The 14,120-nt window shown below is 39.1% G+C and overlaps 1 protein-coding gene across 8 annotated transcripts in view; it reads left to right on the forward strand.

Annotated features, from left to right (window-relative positions):
• Window positions 1-14,120, forward strand: part of CNOT2 (CCR4-NOT transcription complex subunit 2) — a 94,474-nt gene that overhangs the window by 40,747 nt on the left and 39,607 nt on the right. For 7 of the 8 annotated variants that reach the window (XM_086749271.1, XM_086749221.1, XM_086749247.1 and 4 more), the window contains 2 exons: window positions 12,221-12,343; window positions 13,995-14,042. In XM_086749271.1, coding sequence (XP_086605397.1) covers window positions 12,233-12,343; window positions 13,995-14,042 — 159 coding nt within the window. In that variant the 5' untranslated portion in view covers window positions 12,221-12,232. The remainder of the gene's footprint in view (window positions 1-12,220; window positions 12,344-13,994; window positions 14,043-14,120) is intronic. The other variant, XM_086749264.1, reaches the window with a different exon arrangement.

Below are 14,120 nucleotides of genomic sequence, written 5' to 3' on the forward strand. Positions count from 1 at the left end.
AATGATTCCTATTGCTAGTCTGTTAATCATGAACTACATTTGGCTATATAGTGCTTAACTGCGGGAAATGTTTGGGAAACCATGGCTTATTTAAAATACAAGGTTTTAGATGAACCAAACATGCAACTTTTGGTTGTATCCAGGAAGGACTAGGTAGGCAGCAGTGCTTAACTTAAAAAGTTAGTGGAATCAGTTGTTACGAGGGAAAAAAAAAAAAAAACCGCCACAAAAGAAAAACAAAACAGCCAACCCCAAAACCAACTCAACAACACAGCAAACCAACCAACCAACCAAAACCAAAACAAAACAAAAAATGAAACTGCAGTCCTGGCTGGGACAGTGATTACACTTCTTTTAGTTGAAGCACAGATATAGAAATCTTGCCTACTGGCCCAGAGTCTCATCTGAAAGCAAATAAAAAGTCAAAGGAGTCATATTACTTAATTTTTAATCTTTTATTCGTCTCCCACAATAGAAGAGATTTTATGCGTTGAAAACATTAAATTCAGAGATCATGAAGCAAATTTGAATTACTTCAAAGTTTTTTTTTTTTTTCTCTTGGTTTATAAAATTTATTTCCCTGTCTTATACATAGTGCAAAAGATTTTAAACAGTAAGTGAACTAACAAAAGATCGTGTCCAGTGAACAGATACAGACTACCTAGTAGTTACTGCGACATACATCATTTTAATAAGGCTTAATGTTTTCCAAGAGCACATCTCTAAAAGCTTATCAATGAGCATTGTTGGCTTTAGCTGAGTCGAGTGTGCAGGAACTGTTAAAAAATACTGCTTGAAGACTCTGTAAGGTAATGACTCTACAGAGGAAGTTGGAGAACACTTAGCACTTAGCCAAGTGAACAGCTTGGCTTAGATGTGATACAAGGGACCACAGCAGGGTTAAGACAAAGGGGTAAAACACTCTCCCAGTGATAGAGCTTGCATGTGGCCTTCTTATTTGCTCACTGTCAAGAGTATCTATGCCATCCTCCAAACACTGCTGAAGAGTTGCTTCTCAGCTGTGCTACCAGCAACCATCTTCCCTTGCCTGAGAGGCCCAGCTGACCTTCATGTTTTGACTCATCCGCTCCCATCCCTGTGCTACCCTCCCCTGCCCCGCCACTATCATTGCTGCTGGCAGTCTCCAATTTTGCATCCCCCGGAGGATTAAAGCCTCTGTAAGACTTTCTGGAGTCTTGCTTTCTCTTTCCTCATCACCAGCTTTCCTTGTAAAAGTTTCTGATTTGGCAAAGAAATTCAGTGAATGTTTTTAAGCTGTAGGATGCAGTTTACGTGTGAATTAAAGGGCTTTAAATTGTACAAAATGAGTAAGATGTTTGGCTATCAGTATGTAACTGTTGTTTTAGTGTGCCACTTTGAAGGCTATTTTGTTTTAACTGTGTCTTACCATTTAGGAGGCTTAAGTATATACTTTTTTTTTCTTTTAAGCATAATGTCACACTGGGCTGGCATGTAACTAAATGTGTAAATGTTTTAAAAAGAGGGAGTGTAATGAAGCGTGCAGATGAATTTGTAGAGTAACACATGGTTGTGAAGTACCAAAAAGTACTTCCACATGGGCAAATGGCTTTTCTTGCTCTCAGTATGTGGTAGCAGGGAGTTGGCTTGCAGAACAGTTAAGGACTCTTTCTTGGAGAGTTATCACCTATTAACATACTAGTTACAATAGGCATAATTCAGAAAAGTGATGACCACCTTATTTCAGTGTAAAATAAGGTTTATGTGTTACTCTGGCAAGGATTTTCTTTTGTTTTTATAACTTCTTAGGGGACTCATCAGCATAAAAGATTTCTGAGGTGCTCCTTATTAATGAAACCTTTGTATCATTTCTGTAATATTGGGAGCAATGATCTCTGCTTCGCAAGTGGGACCTTAGTGAGAGCAATTGACTGGCTTGGACTAGATTAGCACCTGGTTCATTTTCCACGTTAAGCTCTGTTGGTCTGTGTTTTGTGGAAAAAGGTGTTGAGTGGCTAGGAGTGATACCAAGCGAAGTGGCAAAGTATGTCATGTTGATATTGAAGCTGTAACACTTAATAGAGGAGAAGTATTTTAGCATAGCAGACCTCTTGATTGTGAAGCTGAAGTCCGACCTACTTAATCTTACTTAGTCAACTTCCTCTTCTAACTGGTATTAAAAAATATATGTTTTGTGAATATGTGATGACTATTAAATACCAATGAAGAATGAAAACCTGTTAAAAGTGGTGGGTTTTTTTTTTCCTCCTTTTAAGCTGTTCTGAACTTTTAGTGAAAAATCATACTTAATTTATTTGCATTTTTAACATATTTGTCCTGTCTGGGGATTGTATGAATTAAGCTATTAGAATTCCAAACCTCATTTACTGTCTGTCTGATTATCACTTAACCTGCTTGATTCTCTTTATAGGAGTGCATTTATGTCTCTTGAGGATGTTTTCTCTGATATACGCCTATGCACATATCATTGAACATATACTAGTACAACAACTGTCCTGTTTTGGTACATTCCAGCAGAGGGGGAGTACAGTAAAGAGCGAGTTGATGGTACCAGTACTCTGACAACAGACTGGTGTTTCCCTGTTGAAATCCCCTGTTTTCTGTTGCTTATACAAATTGCAACAGTTTTTGTAGGCTGAAACTTCTTGTTCCCTATATCTGCTTTGCCTTTTTGTCTTGTACCTTTCCTTGACTCTTCAGCTGAAGTTACTTAAATTATAACTAATTCTATGACTTACTCTGAAAACTCATTTATGTATGAAGTAAGAAGTGCAGATTTCTTTAACTGTTTAGCTTCTTAGCTGTATGCACAATTTCCGGCGGCAGAATTTTGCTGAACGCAGAAATCGTGCTTTTATCAACTTGCTCTGAGTATTGCAGTGTTTAAGAAAATGCTGGATTCCAACTTCTTTCTCTGGGGACTGGAGAGAACGACAGGATTTTGTTATTTCAGAAGGACTTAGTGCAGTAGCTGATTTCCTAATCTTTGAAAGCTAGGCTTTACCATTGTATATGCCCTGTTAAGGAACTCTCTAGAGTGCCTCTGACTAGATCTGGAATTTCTAACTGTGTAAAGTGCCTTTTTATTATTTTTTAAGAGCACACCACAAAGCAACAAAAAAGGCAAGCCTGGGCATGAAACTGGAGATAAAATTTGAATAGATAAACTTGCTGTGTTAGAGGATATCTTATTCTAATTTGTTAAGAAAGGGTAATTTCTGAAATACAGCAAAACTTGTTTTGTCTGCAGCAAAATACTCAAAAGCACTAATGCAGTCCTTATGGCAAACTGCAATGTTGTTCAATTACAAAATCAATTTTTAGTTAAAACTGCAAGTAGTTTTCAGCCAGGTGGAATAATAAATAGTTTGGGTTGGAAGGGACCTGTAAAGGCCATCTAGTCCAACCCCCCTGCAAGGAGCAGGGACATATCCAACTAGATCAGGATGCTCAAACCCCATCCAACCTGGCCTTGAATGTTTCCAGGGATGGGGCTTCCACCACCTCTCTGGGCAACCTGTTCCAGTGTTCCACCACCCCCATTGTAAACAATTTTTTCCTAATGTCTAATCTGAATCTACCTCCCTCTGTTTTAAAACTGTTACCAATCACAACAGGCCCTGCTGAAGGGTTTCTCCCCGTCTTTCTTGTAGGCCCCCTTTAGATACTGTAAGACCACTATCAGGTCTCCCCGGAGCCTCCTCTTCTCCAGGCTGAACAGCCCCAACTCTCTCAGCCTGTTCTCACAGGAGAGGTGCTCCAGCCCTCTTATCTTCATGGCCCTCCTCTGGGCTCTCTCCAGCAGGTCCATGTCCTCCTTATGTTGGGGGCTCCAGAGCTGGACGCAATATTCCAGGTGGGGTCTCATGAGAGCAGAGTAGAGGGGCAGAATCACCTCCCTCGACCTGCTTCTCTTGATGCAGCCCAGGATGCGGTTGGCCTTCTGGGCCGTAAGAGCACATTGCCAGCTCATGTTGAGCTTCTTGTCCACCAGCACTCCCAAGTCCTTCTCCTCAGGGCTGCTCATAATCCATTCTCTGCCCAGCCTGTATTTGAGCCTGGGATTGCCCTGACCCATGTGCAGGACCTTGCACTTGGCCTGGTTGAACTTCATGAGGTTTGCATGGGCCCACCTCTCCAGCCTGTCAAGGTCCATCTGGATGGCATCCCTTGGCTCCCAGCATGTCAACAGCACCACACAGCTTGGTGTTTTTGGCGAACTTGCTGAGGGTGCACTCTATCCCACTGTCTGTCACTGACAAAGATGTTAAACAGGGCCAGTCCCGATATTGACCCCTGAGGAATGCCACTTGTCACCAGTCTCCACCTGGACATTGAGTCATTGACCACAATTCTTTTGACTCTGGCCACCCAGCCAATTCCTTATCTACCAAGTGATCTGTCCATCAGAGCCATGTCTCTCCAGTTTAGAGACAAGGATGTCTTGTGGGACAGTGTCAAATGCTTTGCATAAGTCCAGGTAGATGATGTCAGTTGCTCATCTCTTGTCTGTCAATGCTGTAACCCTGTCACAGAAAGCCACCAAACTGGTCAGACACAATTTGCCCTTAGTGAAGCTATGTTTGCTGTCACCACTCACCTCCTTATATTCCATGTGCTTTAGCATGGTTTCCGGGAGGTTCTCCTCCATGACCTTGCCAGGCACAGAGGTGAGGCTGACTGGCCTGTAGTTCCCTGGGTCTTCCTTGTTTCCCTTTTTAAAAATGGGGGTTATCATACACCTTTTCCAGTTGGCAGGAACCTCACCAGACTGTCACAGCTTCTCAAATATGATGGACAGCAGCTTGGCAGCTTCATGTGACAGTTCCCTCAGGACCTGTGGATGCATCGCATTGCGTCCCATGGACTTGGGCACCTTCAGATTCCTTAGATAGTCTCGAACCTGGTCTTCTGCTACAGTGGGCAGTTCTTCATTCTTGCAATCCCTGCTTTTGCCTTCTGCGACTTGGGTGATGTGGCTAGAGCCCTCGCTGGTGAAGACTGAAGAGAAAAAGTTGTTGAGTACCTCAGCCTTCACCATGTCCCGGGTAACCAGGTCTCCTGTTTTCTCCTGGAAAGGGCCCACATTCTCCCTCATCTTCCTATTATCCCCAGTGCACCTAAATAAACTCTTCTTGTTGCTCTTGACATCGCTGGGCAGATCTAATTCTATCAGGGCTTTAGCCTTCCTTACCTGATCCCTAGCCACTTGGACAATCTCTCTGTATTCGTCCCAGGCTACCTGTCCTTACTTCCACTGTCTGTGGGCTTCAGTTTTGTTTTTAAGTTGGTTCAGAAGCTCCTTGTTTATCCCTGCAGGCTGTCTGGCGTTTTTGACTGACTTTGAATGCATCTGGTATCTTCTTGGCTTCTCCCCACAGCTGCTCTAGATGGAGTACTAGTTTGCTCTTCTGGTCACTTTAGGAGTTCCCTTGTTGCCTTTCTCATCTTTGAAATGTCTTTCTTGTGTGTGTTTGGGTTCTGTTGAATGACGTGTCTGAAGATTATTTCCTGAGTGAGTACATCTCTTTGATAAGACCCATAAAAGGCATCCACACAGCCTAGTGCAATCATATCCCCAACCACTGTTGGATTCTCACGTCTTCCAAATCTTGTGCCTCTGATTAGTAGGAGTAGAACCTGCAGGAATTTGCCCCAGGATGGACATGGTGTCAACCATGTTATGAAACCAAGTGGAGCTTCTTGTAATCTCAATTTGCAAATTTAGCTTTAGTAATTTCAATGTTGGCTCACTTTTATTTTAATGTAGGATAGTTTTTCTTGTTCTTCCTGTACTATTTTATTTCAGGAGTGTTTTAAAATGTTCATTTCATAATAGTTAAGGGTGGTTAAAGGTTTAAAACAGTTAGCTTGTAGATCTTTGTCGGGAGAATTTCTATGCTTTTCTGTGGCTTGTTTGATGTTAAGGACTGCACTTACCTGGCATAGTTTACGTGGAGTAGAGATTCACAGTTTTAGTGTAGCTTTTGAAAGCATTATAAAAGTTTCACAGAACACTTGAAAAATTTTGCTTTGTAGATGGCTGTTCTTGAGACTGAGTGTGAGGATAGTCTAAAAGCATAACTATGTGACTTCCTTCATGCTCAAAACTTTTGTCTGAAGTTCCTACACAGAAGTTGCTATCCATCTTGTCTGTCATATTTCTTTTTTGAAAGTAAAGGCCATGCAGTCTTTTAAGGAGATCAGTTGTGTCTTGAACTACTTTAAGACTTGACCAAAGTAAGTCTGTAAATCTAATAGTTGCTTTGTGGCTGTTAATTTCTGCAGTGCTCTGTGAATTGGGAAAATAATCATTTTGTGAACCATATGACACAAGTACTAATGAGATTGTTCCAAAGGCTATCCATCGTTCAAGGTTTTTGACTTGTCTCATATTGTGGTGTTCTTAATTTGTCTTCCATATTTGAGATGAAATTAATACATAAGTTACTTCTAACGCTTACATAAGTTAAAAGAATATAAAGCCAATTGTTAAAGATGGATGAAACATTTTTTTTTACTATTGTATTCTTAGTCAGTACAAATCTGTGCCAATGTTAAGCTCATCAAAGAAAAAAACTTTTTAACAAAAAGGAAGCATAGTGAAATATTCTGTTTTCCGTTATTATGTATTGTTGATACTACAAAGTTGTTGTTTGAAGGGCTGCTGTAGCATAAACGTGTAGTATACTGTCAGAGGTTATCAGTCACCTTGGAGTAATAGATTGATTGTGAAACGAAATGAGGGAACAAAGGATCTCAACTTCTAACTTTGTTTTGTCTTTCATCCTGAAAATAATATGTAACTACTTGTACTGGTGTACGTTTCAAGTTGTTTTTTTTTAAGAGCTATAACTTATCACTAAAGGGTTGGGATTTGAGAGATATTTTGCATCTAGCAAGTTGACAGTATATATTCTATTGTATATCAGTTGCAGTTTGGGCCAAATAGGAATTATCTTTGACAGTGAGAAATAAGATCATTAACAATAGCAGTTTCTACTATGAATTGGATTTGTGCTATCTTTTTCCAACTGATGAAATTCAAGATTCTGTTTTGTCTTAAATTGCAGGCTGATTTGGTGATTACCAGCCACGTGACTTTCGATAGACACTTAGATTTTGAGACACTTACTTCTCACTGAAAGGCTCATTAAGGGTCACTTCTGCAGGTACTTTGGATATGCAAGTATGTTACCTTAGGTGAAGACATCGATTTGTAACAGAAAAGAAATACAGAGTAAATTCTTTGCTTGCTAAGATGTAAACAGCAACATCAAAGGCCTTATATATAGATGGGTGGAAGCTTTGTAACATCAGGCTGAGATTACTACTTCGAATTGCTCTCACATAATGATAGTGTGCATGTTGGCAAATACCGTAGTCCTTGGAGGAGCACGAAAGGGAAGATAATTGCTAGAATTCCTGAAGTGGTTTCTTTTTTTTTTAAACTTGTATTACTGTATGTAGTTTTCAGCTCTCATAAAGATGATGAGTTTAATCAGTTGTAGTGCAATGATCGATTTTAATTTTGCACAGAGCAGAAAAAATATTCATTCTCCAGGGAGATTTTATGGTATCCTCTTAATTTAGAGTTGGCTATGTTAATGTCATGAGTGAACTGTCCTTGGGCACTACCTGTAGTAATATTGCAAAACAGAAACATAATTAGTTTTCATATTTTAATACTGTAATTTGCCTCAGGCTGTTAAACTAACTTAATATACAATCATAGCATCACTTGAGAAGTGATTATAGAGAAGACCTTTTTGCAAGTTAAGATGACAAAACTTTTAATATTTTTTTTTCCTTACAAATTCTATGTTGATAACGTATTTTCGGTTATTGCTAACAAGTTTAGTGTGCTGAAGTATGCTATATTGCAGTATATCTTGTACTGAAAATTATTTTTCTTGATTTTTTTAATAAGTTTTAAATTTTTTTAAAAAAATAAGTGTTGTTGGTTGTTGTGTGTTATCTACTCAGAAGAAGGATAAAAGTCAGTGACCACAGCAAACTGCTTATTAGATGCTTCAAATTCCTACAATTGTACAGTGCTTTTAGTTTCCCTATAGTGATTGTTAGGAAATGTTCCGTGGAAGTATGTAAAAGTCTTGTCAGGTTTGGGACTGCATTTTGCTTGCTTAATGTTAATTCGAAGTTGTGGGCAAATCTGATTTTTAGCATGATGTGCTTGTGCTCTCAAAGAGGTGCTTGTGTTCATCTGGTCAGAATTGGGCATGGTCGGTAGCAACATGGCTGGTTAGTTCTCCAAACTCCATCCTAACAATGTAGGTCCTTCCCTTTCTTTCATCTGTTACTGTGAATATTTTCTAATAATATTTGTACATGGGTCTACCAGTGGGAGTTGTAAGTACTCTTGCAATATTATACTAAAGGATGAATTGACAGAAGTGCACCATTTTTACGTTTTTAATGAATGGTTACACTGCCAGTGTGTCTTGTGCAACAGAGGATTGAGTTCCCACAGTAGAAAAGGATTAGGATAGATAACAAGTAGTTACAGGATTAGGAGAGGGATCTGTATGAAATTAGGCTGAGTAGACAAGAATTCTTTACTTAATAAAATTGCCATGTAACTGGAGTACCACTTCTGTGACATTGTGTCGGTCTATGAAAAAGGAGCTGCAGTCTTTATGGATGAGGTTTTCTGGTGGCTTCTTGTCCTAAGAAATAAGTAACAAAAGTCCATCTGCAGATCTGCCTGCATTAGGCACAGTCCCAGTTATTCTCATGTGTTCTTACAAATAGTACTACAACAGTGCTTTTTCAGTATCTGTGCATGCACTTGTAGCACGACTGACTAATGGATATGTTAGTGAATACTGGAGTAAATTAATCTGGGTAGGAAGATGTCTACTGCTAACTTGGCAGCCATCTGACACTGTCATTGCGTAAACTTGCTGTAGTGTTGTAAAAGTCTATGCGGGGATAGGTGTTCTGATTTAGAAGTTTGACAGCTGTTTGCTGTCACCGGCAACTACTGGGAAGTAGATAAATTGGCTGCCCGTGTTAGCCTAAGAACAAGCGAGAAGTGAGCAGCCTGGCTATGGCAGCTGCAGCTTCAGTCTCTAATCCCAGTTCCTGCCCTTTCAGTTACTGGTCTTTAGTGACTGCCTCATTTTATCGTGCTGTTAGTTTTGTAACAGGGCTGGACAGCAGTGTGAATTGCAACGCCACTTTTCTCTGGTGCAATCCGTGCTGTGGTTCACCCTGAGAACAAGTGGCAGTTCTTTCTAGGGCAGGGAAATCCTACTGGGGTGCAGGCAGCTGCCAGAATGCCCTCCAGTGCCTGTACTGCTTCCCTCGGTGGGATTGTGGACATCTTGAGTGCTGCGTGCAACTGCTTCGCTTGGCAGCATTGGACGACATACAATGTCTTACACAAATGCTGCTGTGAAGAAGTGTCAGTCTCTGCACAAAGTTTTTGAAGGTCTTCAGAGCAGTCACGTGCAGCCATGCAGCTGGGTTGCAGTCAGGACTCCTTCGGCCTTCCCCTCTTCCTCTGCAGCTGTAGCCCGCAATGCGCTGCTCTGTTCTCTGGAGTTCATCAGCATGGTCCTGTTAAGTATCATGTAGAAATATAGCTTGCCAATAAAAATATCAATATTTAATCTACCTAATTATTAAAAGTTTTCTTCATTTCTTTTTTAATAGCCATGCTCTTGTAAGACTCAATATCAGTGCTCTTCATCAGTCTTCAGGGCATAATCTTGATTAGTTTTTGGGCCACTGTCTTAAACAATTATAAATATAGAAAATAATCTTTTAAACAATTTAAATTTAGTGGAGAATGTTTAAAATAACTTTCAGCTTTCAGTATGTAGACTTTGTATTTGGACATACTAGCTTTCTTGCAGCAGCTTTAAACTTATATATTTTGAGACTGAAAGCTATGACCTTACCCCACTGACTCAGAAATCTTTACAGGGGATGTGTGTGTGTAGCCAGCCATGTGTAAACCTTTGCGGAAATAAGATCAAAAGCTACAGGGTCAAAGACAAAATTGGTTTTTCCTCTTACGTAGTTCCTGTACTGCAGCTCAGGGTTAGGTGTTACATTAGTGCAGTATGGGATATGCTTCAGTGACTTGCTTTCTATCACAATTGAGTTTTGTTATTCTGATGATGTATCACAAGAGAAGGTTACGTGGCCAAAAAAAAAAAAAAAAATGGAACTTGTGAAAAGCTGCCTTTTACCTTCTCAAGAGCAATAGTTGGTTGAGACGCTCAGTTTCTCATTGCTCAGGATAGCTTCACCAAAGCATTTCACTATCCTTTTTGCAGCAGTTGAAGGCAACTGCTCGTCCCTCTGCACTTTACTCAGACAGAGCAAAGGACAAGATAATCCTTTTAGCCTGTTAAATGCTCCATCCCATCTGGTAGGTGATAATTGCATTGTAAGGGGATTAGCACAGTGGGATATGCTTATAGTATAAAAGCTTTGCTACAAGTGTGAAAGTCAGCTGAACGCATTCAAGCAGTTTGGGACCTTAACACTTGCACATTTTTATAAATACCATAAAATACAAATTTAATCTGGAGAAGGTGCCTTCACATGTGTGTAACATTATAAATTTGTTTTGAGATATCATTAGTCTAAGTATCTGAAACACTTTTATAGGAGTAGTGGAATAGGCTTTTGTTTAGCTGAATATTTTAGGGCAATTCTGTGATTATACCTGTATTAAAGCATCCCAAAAGTGTTGACTTTACTTTCACTCAAAGCTCCTATGACTTCAAAATCATGAGGTTAAGTTGTTACTAGGATAGGAGCACCCATATTATTAAACACTGCCTAGAAATCTTTGTCAATAAAGGTGAAATTTTAATAAGCCACGCTCTGAGGAATATCAGAGTGGTTTTGTGTCAATAGGGGTAAGAGAATTTCAAGCTGAAAGTAACTCTCCATGCAACCAATCAGAATAAATGTTTTGAAATTTTGATGTCAAGCATGAGTAGCGCAAAATGACTCTTGAAAAAATCTGTCTTGTTTTGTCTTTTTTTAAATTTTTTTTATTTTTTTTTTTTTTTTAATTTAGCTAATGCTGTTAGTAGTGAAGGTAGTAAATCTTAGAGCGCAGAGCATTTCATAAGCTAACGGTAACTTGGCTTCTTTACCTTTCAAGTTGTTAAGGATCTGTTTGAAGGTATGTTACGTAGGGCAGTAGCTCAGGGTTGATTACCATCCTGTTGGTTGGTCTCCCCATGTGGTACAAGAAACTGGGTGAGTTGCTCAGTGCTGACCAGTATGTGCCGTTTCGCGGGTTTGAACATTAACCTGTTAGGTTAAAATGGGGCTTGGTTAGCCCACACTGCACTGTGATACAGTTTTGTAGTGAGATATGTTTTTACACAAATAAGATAATCAGATGTATAAATACACACTGCACGTCGTAGATGCTTTAGCAATGTTGTATGACCTTGCTGCGGGATTAAATTTTGTAATGAATTAAGGTTCTGTGACCAGCTGTGCGGTTGCTGTTTCTTCAGTTTCCGATTCCTGACTTAGCAGATGTGTGTGTGCATGTCTGGGAATAAGGGCAAAATAAAACCTCGGGTTTTTTTATGGGCTGTCTGCAGTAACTTTACCAGTCTGTGGTGAGGTTTTTGAGTGTGGTTAAGCTCAACCTTCTCTTACTCAATCATGACTCTGAGTGTGCGTGTTCAAGTAGAAAGCTGCTTTTCCAAAGTTGTGATGAATGAGACATAGGAGTGATTTTACAGATTTTTTTTTCTTCTGTCCTTTTAAAATTATTGTTATTTCTTATAAGGTGGCTGAGATCAAAAGAATATTCTTTCATCATCATCTTTTAGATGGAAAGTGTTTACCTGAGGAGAGGAAAACTTGAGAAATTAGCTATTTTGTTGTCTGACATTCTGTAATTTTAAGTAAACCCGAGTGAAAGGTCAGGAGACTCAAAAAACCAACCAAAAAACCAAACAGCTCTCCACAAAACGAAATGTGTCCCCTCTCCCCACCCCAGTCCTTTCTGAAATATGAGTTTGTCGCATGAAAATCTCACTTGTAAGAACCATTACACTGGCAATATACAGAAAAAAAAATTAAAGAGGAATTTTCAAATGTTTAGAAACAGTTTTTAACAATACTTACATATATTTAAAAGATATACTATTGTAAGTATGTAGCAAACCAAATCATATATGGTATATAATAATTTTTTTTCTTTCTGGTTTAGGTGACAAACAGCATGTTTGGTGCTTCAAGGAAGAAGTTTGTAGAGGGGGTTGATGGTGACTACCATGATGAAAGCATGTACTACAGCCAATCATCGATGTTCCCACATCGATCAGAAAAAGATGTAAGTTGAATAAGCTTATCTTTTCCTCTTTCAATAGTGAGGTGGTTTCAAGTATGTCAAATATATGTGAAGAAGGGCTTCATTTAGCTTTAAGCTGTGAATGACAGTGTTTCCTTGGCAAGTGCTTTAATTTTAGTGAGTTTATACGTGTTAACTTTCAGCCATAATGCTTGCCGGGGTTTTATTTTTTCATCTTTAAGAATTATATTTGTAACTTAAATTGGGTTATTGATTATATCTTGTGTTTATGTGTTGCATCTACACTGTTTTTGTTGTGGTTTTGCAATTTACATCTTCAACTGTTTTTCTATACTGAAAAGGCCTTGTGCAGCTTGTTTGTCTGCTCAAGTATTCTACTTCCCATTTGTAATGACAGAAAGTTACAAAACCAACTGTTCTTAAATGTGTTTTTTCTTCTTAATACATGATTCTATGTTAGAACTGTATTGGCATTACTGAATCTCTACTTATTATTGAAATAAATAAATCAGTCAGTAAAGTATTTAACTTTTATATGGAGTGACATGTAGAAATACATGGAAGACTGAAAGCATGACTTGAGGTTCATGTCACCTGGAGGTCAGTAATATCATCTATGACAGGCTTGCATTTAACGTGTGTAAGCAACATCTATGCTAGATTTTTTTTATTATTAAAAAAAATAATCCCTTCAGACTTTCAGAAAGCTGTCATTTCTTCAAGTCTGCTTCCATGACTGTCCAAAAATACAGTTGTTTAATAGCAGATACAAACATAGTCTTGATAGACCTTGACCCATGTAAATCATGAAATCATAGAATGGTTTGGGTTGGAAGGGACCTTCAAAGGTCATCTAGTCCAACCCCCCTGCAAGGAGCAGGGACATCCCTGACTAGGTCAGGTTGCTCAGAGCCTCATCCAGCCTGGCCTTGAACGTTTCCAGGGATGGGGCTTCCACCACCTTTTTGGGCAACCTGTTCCAGTGTTCTACAACTCGCATTGTAAAAAAATTCCTTCCTAATATCCAATCTAAATCTACCCCCCTCTATTTTAAAACCATTACTCCTTGTCCTATTGCAACAGGCCCTACTGAACAGCCTGTAAATGTAAACATCTGTAAATGTAAATGTTTCCTATAGACTCTTAATTAGTTGAATTTTAATCCAGATTTACAAAGATAAAAGGAAATAGATTTAAGGTAGAAAGCTTTTTAAAACAAAACAAAGTACTTAAATGGAGCTTTCTAATTCAGTTTCCTGAGTTATTTGATGAGAAATTTCAGGTGAGCCAGCAAAGGATTTAAATGCACTACTGTGTAAAGAAAATTAATAAGACTGCTCTTTTCTTTTTATGTCCATTATGTGTGTATGTGCATGTACCACAGATGCACTCAGGCACAATGGAATATTTATAATGTTGAACATGCTTTCCTTTCTGTGAGCACTGAGAGGTGCGGCTAGCACTCTCAGAAACAGTAGATGCTATTTCTCCAAAGTTATTCTTAAAAATTAAATCCCCGCTTTTACATTTGATGCACTGAGGGAGAAATTATGATGGTGTAGTAAGAAAGGTGAAGTGAGATAAATGCTCTACAGTGTACACAGTGAAAGCTGATGCTTGGCATGTTGTTGACACAATGAATGAGTGTTTTAGTTGCCTACTCTTTCTGTAGGCAATGTTGCAGAAGTGGATCTTAGAATGGGACTTCAAGAGAAGGAAGGTGGGTGTTCCAGACACCAGGAATGACAAATGAGAAATCGTGAAAGCTTGTGGGAGAAGTGGCCAAAATGGGGCATAG

The sequence above is a fragment of the Chlamydotis macqueenii genome, chromosome 1, assembly GCF_036417535.1.
Source record: "Chlamydotis macqueenii isolate bChlMac1 chromosome 1, bChlMac1.mat, whole genome shotgun sequence".
Taxonomy (NCBI): Eukaryota; Metazoa; Chordata; class Aves; order Otidiformes; family Otididae; genus Chlamydotis; species Chlamydotis macqueenii.